The sequence below is a fragment of the Bactrocera neohumeralis genome, unplaced genomic scaffold (genome assembly GCF_024586455.1).
Source record: "Bactrocera neohumeralis isolate Rockhampton unplaced genomic scaffold, APGP_CSIRO_Bneo_wtdbg2-racon-allhic-juicebox.fasta_v2 cluster10, whole genome shotgun sequence".
Classification (NCBI taxonomy): Eukaryota; Metazoa; Arthropoda; class Insecta; order Diptera; family Tephritidae; genus Bactrocera; species Bactrocera neohumeralis.
The window spans coordinates 27011286-27026750 of record NW_026089623.1 but is presented as its reverse complement, the minus strand read 5'-3'; the positions used below and the strand labels follow the sequence as shown (position 1 = coordinate 27026750).

General features: G+C 36.8%; 2 protein-coding genes, 2 long non-coding RNA genes and 1 pseudogene across 4 annotated transcripts; 3 read left to right on the top strand and 2 right to left on the bottom strand.

The window, feature by feature from the left end:
* Positions 1–220: 220 nt before the first annotated feature.
* On the top strand, positions 221–1124 carry LOC126765485 (uncharacterized). Its single transcript, XR_007668453.1, has 2 exons — positions 221–709; positions 771–1124. It is a non-coding gene; the product is annotated as an uncharacterized LOC126765485 (long non-coding RNA).
* A 909-nt stretch (positions 1125–2033) lies between these two features.
* Positions 2034–5561, top strand: LOC126765594 (uncharacterized; annotated as a pseudogene).
* Positions 5562–8441: 2880 nt separating this feature from the next.
* On the top strand, positions 8442–9066 carry LOC126765527 (uncharacterized). Its single transcript, XR_007668495.1, has 2 exons — positions 8442–8538; positions 8598–9066. It is a non-coding gene; the product is annotated as an uncharacterized LOC126765527 (long non-coding RNA).
* A 3347-nt stretch (positions 9067–12413) lies between these two features.
* On the bottom strand, positions 12414–12980 carry LOC126765593 (uncharacterized). The gene has a single exon (XM_050483202.1). The coding sequence runs from the start codon at positions 12978–12980 to the stop codon at positions 12414–12416; it is 567 nt and encodes a 188-aa protein (XP_050339159.1).
* A 98-nt stretch (positions 12981–13078) lies between these two features.
* Positions 13079–13936, bottom strand: LOC126765592 (uncharacterized). Its single transcript, XM_050483201.1, has one exon. It carries the CDS (start codon positions 13934–13936, stop codon positions 13079–13081), a length of 858 nt encoding a protein of 285 aa, XP_050339158.1.
* Positions 13937–15465: the final 1529 nt, after the last annotated feature.

Below are 15465 nucleotides of genomic sequence, written 5' to 3'. Positions count from 1 at the left end.
TTCTTACAAAAACAATTACATTTTTGTGTTGAGAAGAACAAGCATAGAAATGCATACAAATTGTAAACAGAAAAGTAAACACTTTTGGAAATTCCCAAAATAATATTAGGGGTATTCTCTTGCTCTTGCAAAACCCGGTGCAGGGTGCAAGAATTGCAGATTTACAACGGCACAACAACAAACACACGCAGAAAAATATCTGCAAGGGCTGTAAAATATATCAGACCAAAACCTATGTATATTTGCGTGCAATGTCACGCAAAAATATAATTGCAACCCTGTTGTAGCTGCCATTTTACATAAATACATACTACGTCGTTAAATTGTTGAGAAAGGTAAGTTTTAAATATATTTTAAAATTTCTTTTTAATTTCTAAAGAATTTTTACAGTTTTCCACAAATATGAATAGCGAAGTTGCGCCACCAGCGAAGAGGAAAAGGCAGCAGCCAAACAAGAAGTGGAAGGAGAGTGAGGTGCACTCTATAATAGAGTTTTTAATGGAAGAGGCGGAATTTGAGGTAAGTTGATATGCTCCAACTGCGCAATTGAAATATAAACGATTTTTACATAACTCGCAGTTGGATGTCTCATGGGATCTGGTGCGGTGGAAGGTCCGGCATTTGAAGACGCAGTACCGTAAAGCCAATGACTAGCTCGCGTCAACTGGTGCAGGACTACAAGATGAAGCTGACGGCAGAACCATCGAAGGTTCGTATTATACAGATATTTTAAATTTACTGTAAATAAAACATTTTTTTACTAATTTCAGCAAAAATTGCTAAAATGTGTCCATACTTCGACCAGCTGAGGGAAATATTTGAAAAGCGGTTGCCGGCCACGCAACCGTTACTGGTTGAAAGCAACCTTCCTTCGCCTCAGTTATGTCCAGTTAGTCCTGCACCAGAATTCGAAGCAGAATTCTTGGAAGAATGTGTACCTGCTGCGCCATCAAATGCCGCATCTCCGATCGCACCGATCTCCACACCGGTGTCAACATGCCAACGGTCAATTCGTCCTCCGAAATCATCCGTTGGACAATTGGCGGCTATCCAAGCAGAAAAAAATGCTATGGAAGCGAAAAAACTGGAGTTCGATAAGTATAAATTCGAGGAGGAAAAGAAAATTCAAATAAAAAGTTAGACATTGAGTCAAAAAAATTACACATAGAGTTGAAAAAAATAGAAACTGAGAAAAAATTCAAAATGTTAGAATTAGAAATGAAAGAAAGAGTGGCTATGTTTGAAATTGAAAAAAAAATATGAAAATAAAAACAATTAAATATACTAAATAACATTTGTATTTATTTATGATTATTCATGGCAGTTAGATTATTTCTTTAGGTTTCGTAAGTATGAACTTATATAAATAGTTATATCAAAAAAAGAGTTGGTATACCTAATACCAGTAGTATAAAATACATATATTACTAATTAACGTTTTATTGATCACCAAACATTATTGTGTACAAAAATATGCGCTTGGCTTTTGTCTCAGTTATTCGGCGGCCATTTTCATGTGAAGGAAATTCATCCGATTCTTCGTCGTTATCGACAACTATATTGTCTACGTATTCAATATCGTTAGAAGCAGCTCGGAAGATGTTATGCAATATACAGCAAACAATAATCCAGTTAGAGCATATAATATGACTTTGTTCGTCTTGAATACGTGTTTTTAATTCTTTGAGGCTGCCAAAGCGTTCTTTTAGAATCCCAAAGCAATGTTCAATCCTCACGCGATATCTGCTATGACGCAAGTTGAATGCTTTACGCTTTGAATAGTCCATTTGTTGTGAATTTGTTCGAAATGGCGTGATAAGAGTGGTCAGCAATGGATAAGCAGAATCTCCTGCTAGCCATTGAGAAGAAGAAAAAAGTGAGCCTTCCTGAGTGGAGAGAGCACTAGTACGAAACATGCGAGCATCGTGTACACTACCAAAGTGTCCCGCTACTACATGCCGAATCCTTAACTGTTAAACGCATACAACTTGTGCCTTTATGGAATAGATTCGGCTTTTTGAAAAATAAGCCGAATGGTTAACAACTGGTGCTTCTGCAAGTTTCAATTCAGTACCATCAATATACCCTATGCAATGCGGCAGCTCATTGTACGTTGTTTTAACGATATTTTGTCATTCATTGGTATCAGGCAAAGTGATATATCTAGATTTTAACTCCAAAATTGACGAAAATACTCTCTTTGTAATCTTGTAAAGCGTTTCACCATCTCCTACACCAAACAGTGTAGCTATTTTCCGAATCGCCGCACTTTCACCCGATGAACCCAAACGATATAAAGTTATAGCTAACTGCATTTCTACTGAAAATTGCCTAATGGATTGAGCGTTGTTAAACTGTGCACTACCTTTGATCAAGGACAATAGCAACGCAAATTGATCTCTTGAGACTCGGAGCATTTGTTGGTAACGTCCTTCGTCTAAATAGTCAAGAACATTAGTCCTCCATTCCAAACACTTAGGCACATTTTGATAATTTCCGCGATGGTTCGATAAGATAATTGTAAGACTTTCATCCAATTCATCCATAGTTTTCTAATAGCTATTGTCGTCTAAAAAGTTCAAATTTTTTATTTTTAAAGCTTAAAAAAGTGAAATAAACAATTACCATCCAAATGAAGTAATATATTAGAAGCAGCTTCTTCAATTATAAAATTAACAAATTTTTGTTTCTCAGAAGTTTGTGGCATTTTTAAAAAATAGATTCGTTAATCTTTCGCAATTTGTTTTGTTTTGTTATTTTTTAAATCACAATATTCGTTAAACGAGTCATGCACAATAACCATTCACAAAAGTTTTGCATAATAGTCATTCACAATAAATTCACCGAATCAGCCGTTCACATATCACTAGATTCTGCAATGGGTGCTCTCGTGCTCTTGTATATTTCGGTATAGAATTTTTGCAATCTGCAATCTTGCAAGAGCAAGAGAATACCCCTATTAATTCATTCGTCTTTGCAGGAAAAATTTCAGTGGAATGTTTAGAATATTCCCTGCAAGACGGAGGTAACAGATTGCACAAACACATTGAAACATTTTCAGCTGTTCACTAACACTGTTATATTTTCTGGAATTTTCAATTGAATGGGAGAATACGTAAGTAAGATAGAGAAAAACTATCGACATTCTAAACATATTGTAATATTAACTTGCTAGAATAGGAGAGACGAATGCCCAATTTTTCAAGAAGAAGAAAACGAAAAGCGCAGTTTATTTTGGATTTTAAAGAGGTAAGTTCGTTACTTGATAATTTGATACTTTATAATTAATTTATATTATTTATATATACATATGTATATTATTAATTTCTTTTGTATAGAGAAACTAAAAGGCTTAACTAGGAGAAAAAGGTAAGCATTGTGAATTGAATGTTGTGTGTATAATTAAAAATTTTAATATTACAGAAAACATTTGGAGGATTCAAGTATATTGGGTACAACAAACAAATAAGAGAGTAAGTTTTAAATTAGTAAAGCTAAATAGCGCATATTTATTTCAAATAGTTGCTATAGATTATGCATTTTTGTGAAATATGTAATTTGTACTTTATATCTACATATATATGTATGTATATACATACATACATGTGTAAATGTAAAAAATTTAAAATCTAAATTGAAACGAGTTGTGCGGTTACAATTATAATTGTGCCGACTTTAGAATACCGTCCCACGATTTCGGGAATAAAATGGGTATTGTCGGATTGAGGAGGTTTTTCAGAATTAGTGAAGTGCTAGTGAACATAAAAAGCGAAATATATGTAAGTGTAAAATTAATTTACACCAGAAAACTTCTTGATCATTTCATAAGCGATTTTTTATATGAAGTTTTTGCTTTTTTGAGAGCTGGAAACCCACCTTTAAACGCAAATATCTCGAATATTTAAATTCTTGAACTGGATAACCTCCTCCATAATTAAAAATGTTCATTTGTTCGTCCAAGATATCTGTTCGCATGCAGAATATCTAAAATTGTTTAAAATAAAAACAACATTAGTGTTTCATCATAAACATACATATACGCATTTCTGCTCCTAAGCAGGATTTTAAAAATTAAATTAAAATTAAACTTTTTCAAGCTTCAAGCAAATGAGGAGTGTCTTTTCAAAAAAGGATATTTACATTTTAATTTTTTTAAACTATTTATATAGTCTTTCCTTTAGTGCTGAAATACACAACTTCTTTACTTGGATGTTGATCTCAAAAAGATATGTCGCAAGTAAAAAAGGGTTAAATTATGTGTCCTAAACAGAAATACTATTTTTCGGCAAATCAGTAAATATTTCCCTTATAATGTTTTCTCATTTTACAAAAATTAATTAAGAAATAGATATTATCTTTTAAAAAGACACTTCTCAACTATATTTTCCTCCTGTAATATACTATTTGTAAGTATTTACAAATCAAAAATCTTTATCAAAGTAATATTTGTTGCTATATTGTATTTTTTAATTAAACGACCACTTAATATTTTTAATTTTATATAATAACTATATAATATTTTTTTTTTTTAGTTTTCGACGTGGATCCTATCAATCAGTTAAGTTTTAGTTTTAAATAATGAATAAGAAAACCTTTTCAAACCTCTTTGCGCTCCTCCAGCAGAACCATCAGAAATTGTGGTACCGTCACCATCGTCTGGCGGCCATGCAGGTATAATGTATTAATATATAAATATATTAGTATTTGTTTTATAAAAATACATTTATGTTTTTCAGATATAATCCAGAAGCTGAATGCTATTGAGACCCGTCTCACTGTCATTGAGAAGTCCCTAACAGACAAAGTAAGTAACGCAGTATTACAGTACCAAATTAAAACAGAAGCTAATTTTTATATTTTAATTTTCTAGATGCCAGTGAAGGCCGAGGTGCAGGCGCAAAGTAAATTATTGCGCAAATGCCGCGTCATAGCGGCAAAGACGCACCATTCAATTAGCCGCATCACCGGTGATTTGGAGGACGAGCATTACGTGGAGCTCGCTTCGAAACTGCCCATGTCATCGGAAGAGCACGTGCGCTTCGTGGAAGACAAACTTTCCCAAAAGGAAAGCACGGATGCTATGGTAAATATTTCGTTTTTAAATATTATGCGATTTGTAATATAATTTACTGTAATTTTTTTTTACAGATGCGGCTAATATTGAAATCAAAGGGCGCAAAAGGCAGTGTGGACGGCGTACTTCGTGGTTTGTTTTCAGACGATGTAATCATTATTTCCTGACAAGGATAAAAGCAGTATATGTGGGGAGCTCCGGAGATTTGTGGCCTTAAGCCACAATCGTTTTAAACAGAAGAAACATAAACTAAGGGCTAAACTAATATAAGTTTTATTATTATTACTTATATATATTAGTTTTAAGTTGTAAATATTAGTTTTAAGTTGTACATATTAGTTTTAAGTTGTATATATTAGTTCTAAGTTGAAGTGTCTAATTTTACTTTTAAAAATATGAATTTTTACAATTATAATTTTTATACTCAAATAACTTGTATATAATTTTTCTGCCGAATGCAATAATAATAGGCATATTATTAATTTAATTAATATCTGATTTTGATTTTATTATTAAATAAAGCAAAATAATTAAAAAAATGACTTTTATTTAAAATAATTGAATTTGCTAGAAGTAACAAATGGGTAACAGAAATGCTTGTTCCTGCTAACATGATTACATGTTAAAGGTAACAAACTGATAACCAAAATAATAACACTAACAGATATTCGGGTAACAAATACTTTTTGTTATCAATAACACATAGGTAAGCTTTGCGCTAACGAAAGAATTTGTTACCCGTAACATACTGTGAAGAGATTTGCTAACAAATGTATGTATTCTGTTAGAACAAGGCAGCATGCGATATTTGCCATTGGTTAGAGCGAGATAACCATTGAACATTAAATAGCTATGTGTTACTTTTTTCCCACTCTCTGAACAAAAGTAACAAATATTTTAACGAATGCAAAAGTGAACAATAACAACTCGTTTACACGTTTGCTAACAACTACCCGTCTTGGAGGGTTGTTGCGAGAAAAGATATAAGTAGTTTTAGGCACATCCACAATAAATAGAGTAGCATGTGTGGAAATTGTTCAAATGAAGAAAACCTGTGAAAGTGTACTGTTGTATTTATTTAAATTTCTAAGCATAAATATATTAATTTTTTAAAATGAAATGTGCAGTGGCTTGTTTTAATAATTATTATGCAATTAAAGGATCGAAAACGAGTTTTTTCAGTTTTCCGGCCGATTTAAAAGTTGCCAAAAAATGGGTGTTATTTTGCAAAAGAAATTATATATTTAATACTAAATCCTCTTTTATATGCAGAGATCACTTCAGAGATGAAGATATTATGAACCTCAGGCAATTTATCTGATACATCTGATACATCTGAACTTATAATATATGTATATATTTAAATACAACACAAGAAACGTTTTCTCCATTTGAATCACAACTTAATAGACAATTTTATTATCAATAGGCCGATATATTTCTTTAGAAACGATTCAAATCTTTTCACTCAACAATATTCAATCGCTTCACTAAAACTTTTCATTAAAATCGAAAGAATTAATAATATTTTGCGAATTTACAAAAGTGTTTACTTTTCTGTTTACAATTTGCAAGCCATTTGACAGTTTTTCACTCTTGTGTTTCGTAATGGCGGTCGTCGTAATCTTATATTCTATCATTCTTGAATGAAAATATTTATGTTATCATACACAACCACACATACATACATATTACGCACAAAGTTTGTTTTCTTTGTTTATTCTCTCTTGCTCTTCTTATGTAGATCATTCACAATGCATAACCAGCTGTCAAAATTACTTGAGAAATAATGTATTTTTTTTCTTGAGCAATTACTTGAGAGCTGCATACCAACCTTTCTTCGCAAAACCAGGTTTGCCATATTCACATTTTACTGAAAAAAAGTATTAAAAATTAGTACTAGATTTCTTGAGAGCTGCGTACTAGCACAAGTAAATTTTTCGCTGGAAAGTTTCTTGACCGTTTCTTAAGCGTTTTTTTATATGAAGTTTTTACATTTCTTGATGGTTGGATACAAAGCCATATGTCCAAATATTGTTGCAAGTCTAATGTCTATTAGCAATTAGGATTGAGATTTTAGATTAGAGCTAATTTTTGTGACTTGAGACGATTTTGCAATTCAGTACATGACAGTCGCAAAAGTATCTTAATTAAAAACGAAGAAGTCTCATCAGCTCTTATCTTTCATTATTTAGTTATGCATTTTAGCTTGAAGGAAAAAAATATGTCGATAACAAATATTAACCGAAGAATTCTGTACTGTGATACAATCGTAAGACTCTAAAATTGAGATCTTAAATTGTATACAATTTTTGTGACTTGAGACGATTTTGTAATTCAGTAAGTGACAGTCAGTTGAGTAATATCTATGATAACCTCTATTCAGTTTATTCAAAATGTCAAATAAAAGTTCTCCTTAGTTTTGTAACCTGCGAACTATCAGGTCACAAATTTGAGACAATATTTTATGAGTAAAGACTAGAGACTGTGTTGTGAACAGTAACTAGTCACAAATTGAATCTTTACCCAAAAATGTCTCAATTAGTGCCTAGAGACTGCTTACAGAATTGCGAAATATTTGTTCCTTTTGTTAAGAAAGTAGGAAAAAAGTAAAACATCGTCATATTAAGTTCAATGGTTTTCTCGCTCTAACCAATTGCAAATATGGCATGCTGCCTTGTTCTAAGCTATACCATATTCAGACCGAAAATTAAAAGATTAGATTACATTTAAGCATTTCATAACCCAACAGTGTTCTTACTGCCGTTGAAAAAATTAAAAACAGCCGGTTTTGCCATTCAGGAATTTACTTCGCTCAATATTTATCAAAAGAAAACATTATCATATAGTATTTTGTAATAAAAGCCGTATTCTTTTAAATATTTTCATTTAATAGAAATAAAGGACGCATTTTTTCATTAGGGAAGTCGATTTTCAGCAGAAATTATATTCATTGCTCTAATAAAAATTTGTTTGTTTACATTTTTTCCTTTTTGTAGTGTCTAAATCAGCAGTGATAATGTAATAGATTTCCAATGCTGCCAAGTAGACGCCGTAAAATCAGAGTCGCACATAGAGATTTAGCGTGGATCAGTTTCAAATCACTTCGATGAAGTGATTTTGAACTGTCATTTTTGTATGGCGAAATCTTGATAAATTTATAAGATTAGTGGGACAAACCACTCAACAGTCGAAATCGTGTGATTAAGTGTCGGTCTGAACATGGTATTACTCTTATATGCGTAGCTTATTCGCTATGTTGGTGTGAACAAAATGACATATATTTGTTATAAAATTTCTTTAAGGTCTGTTAAGGGTAGCAAATACCTCAGTATATACAGTAATAAACCTTTCCTTTGTTTACATACTTATACTCACCTCTAGAAAATCTTAGGGTGAATTTTTAATAGGCAGGCAGCCAGCCCTCATTTTCGGCACATCAAATTTTTGAGCATTTCACATAGGTAACTACCTCTATTTTTATTAAATTTTTATGTAAATTATTAATTATTTTTATTTTAAGTTGAAAAGGTGAAAATAGGCCAACCGGAGAACCGAACACCTAAAAAAAGTTTGTAACGCGCTTTATTGCAAACCTCTGGGATGGTGTGGAAAATGCAAAACTTAAATATTCAAAAATAGTATACGGATGAGAATTAGAACGATGTATTAAAAATTCAGCTTCAAATGCCTAAATATCTTCTTTCCAAATTAAAATTATTGGTAATAATATTTCAAAAACTTACGAATACAAACCGTTTTATGTTTTCTGTCTGTCAATTGAAAACAAATACATTCAGAAGAAAACTCACCACCGAGAAATCTAAGAACAGGGCTGCTTTTTATTAATAAGAACTCACTACATAAAGAATATCTGACTATCAGTAAATGATATTTTTATGGGCGAAACATGACACACTATGGCGTTTAAATCAAATATTAGTAAATATATGTCATTAATAAATAATTTCCTTTTATATTAAGCAACAATATTTATAGTTTTTGTTATTTAATAGAATAAATTTTCTAAGTATTTACTGCCTCAATATATACAGCACAGCGTTGCTACCTCTGAAAATCCAAGATGGCCGCTATTCACCCCTCAGAAAGCTACCACGAAAAGGTTATCTACTGTATATACTGTGGCAAATACTTTTGTTAGCAAATACGCCACCTATGTGTTATACTTAACAAAAGTATGTGTTACAAAATTTTCTGCTATTACGGGACATCTCGACCGGCAAAAACTTATTGTATACTAACTGTATTGGTGTACATATTCCCTGAGGAGACTCCATATTGCTTATGGAATACAGTATATGGCATACTAGTATGTACGCTATATATTGCATGCAATGAACTATCACTTTTGCAGTTTGACAGATCAGTTTTAATTTCTGTGAAAATTTTGAAGAGGCCACACAGCTCTCATACATATGTATACTTATACCGTCGGCAGTTTCATTCGGGATAATTTTCAATTTAATAGTGCGAGTAATAAATATCATTGCTCATATTAAATTTATTAGTTTAATTGGTATATAAAAATTATGCTACAATTATTGTAGTCTGAAAATACGAAATCTTTTTTTTTTAAGAAATAAATTTGTAGAAAAAGTATATTTCAACTTTGTGGAAATTAATCCATTTTTTTTTTCATCCTTATAAATATGTGTGGAAATATTACGACACCACATTTAATATAAAAGCATTTATTGATTAAAGAGATCTTAAACACTTGTACTCTTGATGGCGTCTGTACAAAAAGTGACGCTTCTTAAAACTGTAAACTAAGAATAGGAATTTAGTTGGAAACTGTAAATTTCCAAGAATATACAGAGAATGAAGTAATAGAAAAATAATAGAATAACTGACAAACAGTGCTGCCAGAATAACTGACAAACAGTACTGCCAGATGTGATGCATCTTGTTAGTGTGCCTACAGTACTCCCCCTCAAATAAAGTCCTGCTAGACTTTTTAAGGTGTTGGTTGTGAGTTGTTTGTTAACTCAATGTATACTGGCTTCAGCATGTCGATTGAGACTGTTTTGTCTCCCCATTGATCGTGATGATGTAGGTTTTGTCGTCTACTCGCTGGATGACTTCATGGGGACCAGTGTATGGTTGTTGCAGAGGCTTCTTGATGGAGTCTACTCTCTTGAAGACGTGGGTGCACGTGTCAAGGTTTTTCAGTAGGAACAGCTTGTGTTTGGTGTGATGAGCTGTTGGTGTTGGCCTGATTGCTTGGATGATTTGCCTGTATTTCCTCACGAATGTTTGTGGATCACCTGGTGTGCTTGCTGTATCAAAGAAATCACCGGGTATACGCAGTATAGTCCCGAAAAGCATTTCAGCAGGAGATGCTTTCAAATCTGGTTTGTATGCGGTTCGGAGTCCTAGTAGAACTGACGGTAGCATGTCCGGCCAAGGTGTCTCATTATTGCACATGAGAGCCGCCTTGAGTGTGCGGTGCCACCGTTCCACCAGACCATTCGATTGAGGATGATACGGCGTCGTTCTGATACGATGAATGCCCAGCATTCGTGAGAGTGAGATGAACAGTGCTGATTCGAACTGCAGACCTTGATCAGTGGTGATTGTCAATGGTGCACCGAATTGACAAATCCACTGAGTGTAAAAGGCGTGTGTAACTGTCTCAGCTGTCATGTTGTTGAGTGGTATGGCGTGTGGCCATCTGCTGAAGCGGTCAATGATCGCAGACAGTAACGAAGGTCCTTGACTCTGGGCAGCTCTGTGAGATCCAGATGGACATGCTCGAAGCGATTGTCTGGTACGTCAATGTGGTTTGGTGTGGTGCGATTGTGACGATGGACCTTGGAACGTTGACATGGTATGCAGTGTCTGAACCAGAGGAGTGCGTCTTTTCTAATACCTGGCCAGACGAATCTTCCGGTGAGTTCCTTGACTGTGGCCCTGCCACTAGGATGAGAAAGACCATGGATGATGTCAAAGGCCTGGCGTCTGAGTGGCTGTGGAAGATAAGGTCGCACAATATTATTAGTCACATCACAAAGTATATCATGACCTTCAATGTTCAGCAGGTGCAGCTTGAGAGATGTGCTGGATTGGAAATCATTAATCTGGTCATCTTGGAGTTGCGCCAGCGCAATGGTCTCAGCATCAAGTTTGGTTGGCATCGTTATGCCATTAATTCTCGACAGCGCATCAGCTACGACGTTTTCTATGCCCTTGGTATAGAAAATCTGAGTTGAGAACTGTGAGATGTAGTCCAAGTGACGTAGTTGGCGAGGTGGTGCCTTGTCAGCACGTTGTGAAAATGCGTTGATGATTGGCTTGTGGTCGGTGAAGATGCTGAAGTCTCTTCCCTCGAGAATGTGCTTGAAAAACTTGATGGTGGCAAAGATGGCTAGAATTTCACGATCGTACGTGGAGTATCTGGTCTCTGCTGGACTGAGCTTGCGGGAGAAAAAGGCCAGTGGTTGCCATGAGTCCTTGTGTTGCTGTTCAAGAACGGCCCCAATGGCTGTATCCGGAGCGTCGGATCTCTATGAGAGGATTGCGTTTGGTGCGAGGAAAGCCATGCGCGTGCCATGGATGACACTTTTTTTGCAGTCTTGCCAGGCTTGATCTGCAGAAGGTGTCCACTGGATTTTAGTATTGTCCTTCTTCTTGGCATGTTTGAGAAAGAATGTCAGTGGTGATTGTATCTGGGTCGCTTGAGGGATCGCTCGCCGGTAGTAGTTGACGATCCCCAGGAAACGACGTAGATCGCTGACGGTTTCTGGCTTTGTGTAATCGGCGATTGCTTGCGTGCGTTCGGCGGGTGGAGTGTAGCCGTCTTTGTTGATAGTGTACCCCAGGTAGATGACTTCAGACTTGCCAAACTGGCACTTCTTTGGATTGATGGTGAGACGATGTGCACGCAGGACTTCAAAGATGGTGGTGAGATGTCGTAGGTGCTGTTCGTGGGACTGAGAATAGACAATCAGATCGTCTATGAAGCAGCCCACGAAGTCTAAATCTCTGAGGATGTTGTCCATATGTCTCTGAAAAGTCTGCGTGGCATTGCGTAGTCCAGGTGGCATACCCAGAAATTCGAAAAGTCCAAAAGGGGTGGTTACAGCTGTTTTGGCAATGTCTGACTTGGCCATGGGTATCTGGTGGTAAGCCCTGACTAAGTCGATGGGGGAGAAAACGGTGGATCCGTGGAGACGCTGGAGAATGTCATCCACATGAGAGACTGGACATCGAACTGTATTTGCGTTTAGTTTTCGATAGTCACCTGTGGTGCGCCATCCACCTGTTTTCTTTGGCACCATATGGATAGGGCTGGCCCATGGGCTGCTCGATGGCCGGATCACGCCATGATGTAGCAGGAGGTCAAATAGCTAAAGATTATTTGTAGTTTCTCGCCGGTGAGACGTCGTGGGCGCTCAAATACTGGTGGCCCAGTTGTCTCAATGTGATGAGCGACTTGACTGTCAGTGGCTGTGACAGGATTGGTGCTGGGATGAGTTGTGTCGATGAATTGGTTGAGTAATTGCAGGTATTTGGCGTCATGTGCACCAGGACAGATTGAGCGATCGATTGTTGAAATGCTGTGTACCATGGCCTCAAATAGTGTGCCCTGAGTTGTGCATGACGAGGTTGTATCGATGAGACATCGTCCTTTGAGATCTAGGAGCAATGCAAAGTGGACCAGGAAGTCTGCGCCGAGAATGGCTGACTTAACATCTGTGATTATTAAAGGCCAATTAAATGTACGGCGAATATTGAAGTCAAGGGTGATGACTTTTCGACCGTAGGTTCGGATAACGGTCCCATTGGCTGCGAAGAAAGTCAGATCATCTTCTGTGAGCGTGTGATTGATGGCGGGCTTGGGCATGAGAGAGATTACTGATCCAGAATCGACAAGGAATCTCATGTTTGTTGTGCGATCATGAATGTGAAGGCGATGCTCTCTGGTTGGTGATGTGTTAGCCTCTATGCTGTCGCCGGCCGCCTGAATGGTCGGCAGCGAAGTTAGTTTTCCGCCGATGAGTCGAAGGTGCAAGAACGCTCGCACTTTTTGGCTCTGGACCCATAGAGACGGTGATAGTAGCAGAACTTCTTTTTGTCTGAGGCTGGCTCTTCCTTCGATGATGACTGCTGGAAACGGCCAGATGCAGGTTGGGGTCGGTCTCGAGTAATTCCCTGGTCCTTGATACAAGTCACCAGGTCGGCTATGGCAAGTTTAAGGCCTGACAAGTCCTTTGCCATGCTGGTGAGCAGAGTATTTTCGAATTTGTCGCCCCTGTGTGCTGCCTGGGCAGGCTGGTGATGTGTAGCCATAACGGAATGACGAGCCTGGGTTTCCATTAGCTCGTCTGCAACTTCAGCAAGCTCATCTGGAGGGGCATCTCTGAGTAGTTTGAGACACCGGCTGGTTAATGGTGCCAACCATTTTATACGCAGTAAGTCTTCTGAGACCCTGTCGCCCATGAGAATTCTGAGCTGGCGCAGGAGCTGGCTAGGCTTTTTATCATCGAGTTGAACCTCCGTAAGCGCTCGGTGAAGCTGGCGGTCGCTGGATTCTGAAAACTGCTTCAATATATCGTCCTGCAGCTTCGCGTACTTGTAGGTCTCTGGTGGATTCTGCAAGAAGTCCGCTAGCTGTAACATAGCATCAGTGTCCAAAGCACTAACGATTTGATTGTAACGTGATGCGTCATTCGTTATACGGGCCACCTGTAACACTGCTTCAACTTGAACAAACCACAAACGAGGCTGGATGGACCAGAACTGCGGCAGTTTGCAGCTGGACATAGCTACAATTGATGCAGTGTTCTGGGCTTCATCGGCGGCGTCACTGATGGTCACAGTTGGGTCGTTTGTGGTCATGTTCGAGGAGATTGATGTCAAGACGTTTGAATTACTGGTGGGCGTGTTTGCTCTAATGGCATGTCAATGAATCGATTGAGAGCACGTGGTAACCGGTATGCACAAATTTTTAGACACTGATGAGTATGAAATTACAACGACCGTGAATTTGCAATTAATATTAACGTTTGTACTTTAACGCGTGGATAGACAAAGTTTGATCCAATTTAATCACGTCGGGGTCACCAATTATGTGGAAATATTACGACACCACATTTAATATAAAAACATTTATTGATTAAAGAGATTTTCAACACTTGTACTCTTGAGAGCGTCTGTACAAAAAGTGACGCTTCTTAAAACTGTAAACTAAAAATAGGAATTTAGTTGGAAACTGTAAATTTCCAAGAATATACAGAGAATGAAGTAATAGAAAAATAATAGAATAACTGACAAACAGTGCTGCCAGATGTGATGCATCTTGTTAGTGTGCCCACATATGTAAACGGTTCAAAAGCTCAAAACATGCACTACATCAGCTCGAGTCTACCTACGCGACCCCATTTTGCAAATGATTATATTATGATAACAAACGCCCACATACAGATAGCAATAGATTTGACATTAGTATGCCATAAACTTTAGCCTGTCGAGATGTCGGGTTATGTTGGTTAACAGTTTCTTATCGGTAACATTTATATCTGTTACCTCGATATATTATGTTTGGTACTCATTTGCTATTATAACGAATTTCAATCGTTCGCACGTTTTTATGCGACTCTTAATATCGGGTGATTTTTTAAGAGCTTGATAACTTTTTTAAAAAAAAACGTTAGATTGGTTCATGACATTTACTTTTTGAAGATAATTTCATTTAAATGTTGACCGCGGCTGCGTCTTGGGTGGTCCATTCGGAAAGTCCAATTTTGGGCAACATAGCCCGAATTTCTTCGGAAATGTTGTCTTCCATCTGGAATAGTTGCTTATTTCTGTAGACTTTAGACTCGATACAAAAAATAGTCTAAAGGCGTTAAATCGCATTCTTGGTGGCCAACTGCCCATTTCCCGAAAAATGCACTGTTTGGTGTGGTTTGTACGCTAATCATTGGACCGTATTTTTTTCAAAGATGCTGTTGGACGCAACGTTACGGTGAATGGCGATCGCTATCGTTCGATGCTAACAAACTTTTTGTTGCCAAAAATGGAAGAACTGAACTTGGTTGACATTTGGTTTCAACAAGATGGCGCTACATGCCACACAGCTCGCGATTCTATGGCCATTTTGAGGGAAAACTTCGGAGAACAATTCATCTCAAGAAATGGACCCGTAAGTTGGCCACCAAGATCATGCGATTTAACGCCTTTAGACTATTTTTTGTGGGGCTACGTCAAGTCTAAAGTCTACAGAAATAAGCCAGCAACTATTCCAGCTTTGGAAGACAACATTTCCGAAGAAATTCGGGCTATTCCGGCCGAAATGCTCGAAAAAGTTGCCCAAAATTGGACTTTCCGAATGGACCACCTAAGACGCAGCCGCGGTCAACATTTAA

Coding starts and splice junctions, on each gene's coding strand:
- LOC126765593 (XM_050483202.1), bottom strand. CDS start 12,980: ATGAGATTCCTTGTCGATTCTGGATCAGTAATCTCTCTCATGCCCAAG.
- LOC126765592 (XM_050483201.1), bottom strand. CDS start 13,936: ATGACCACAAACGACCCAACTGTGACCATCAGTGACGCCGCCGATGAA.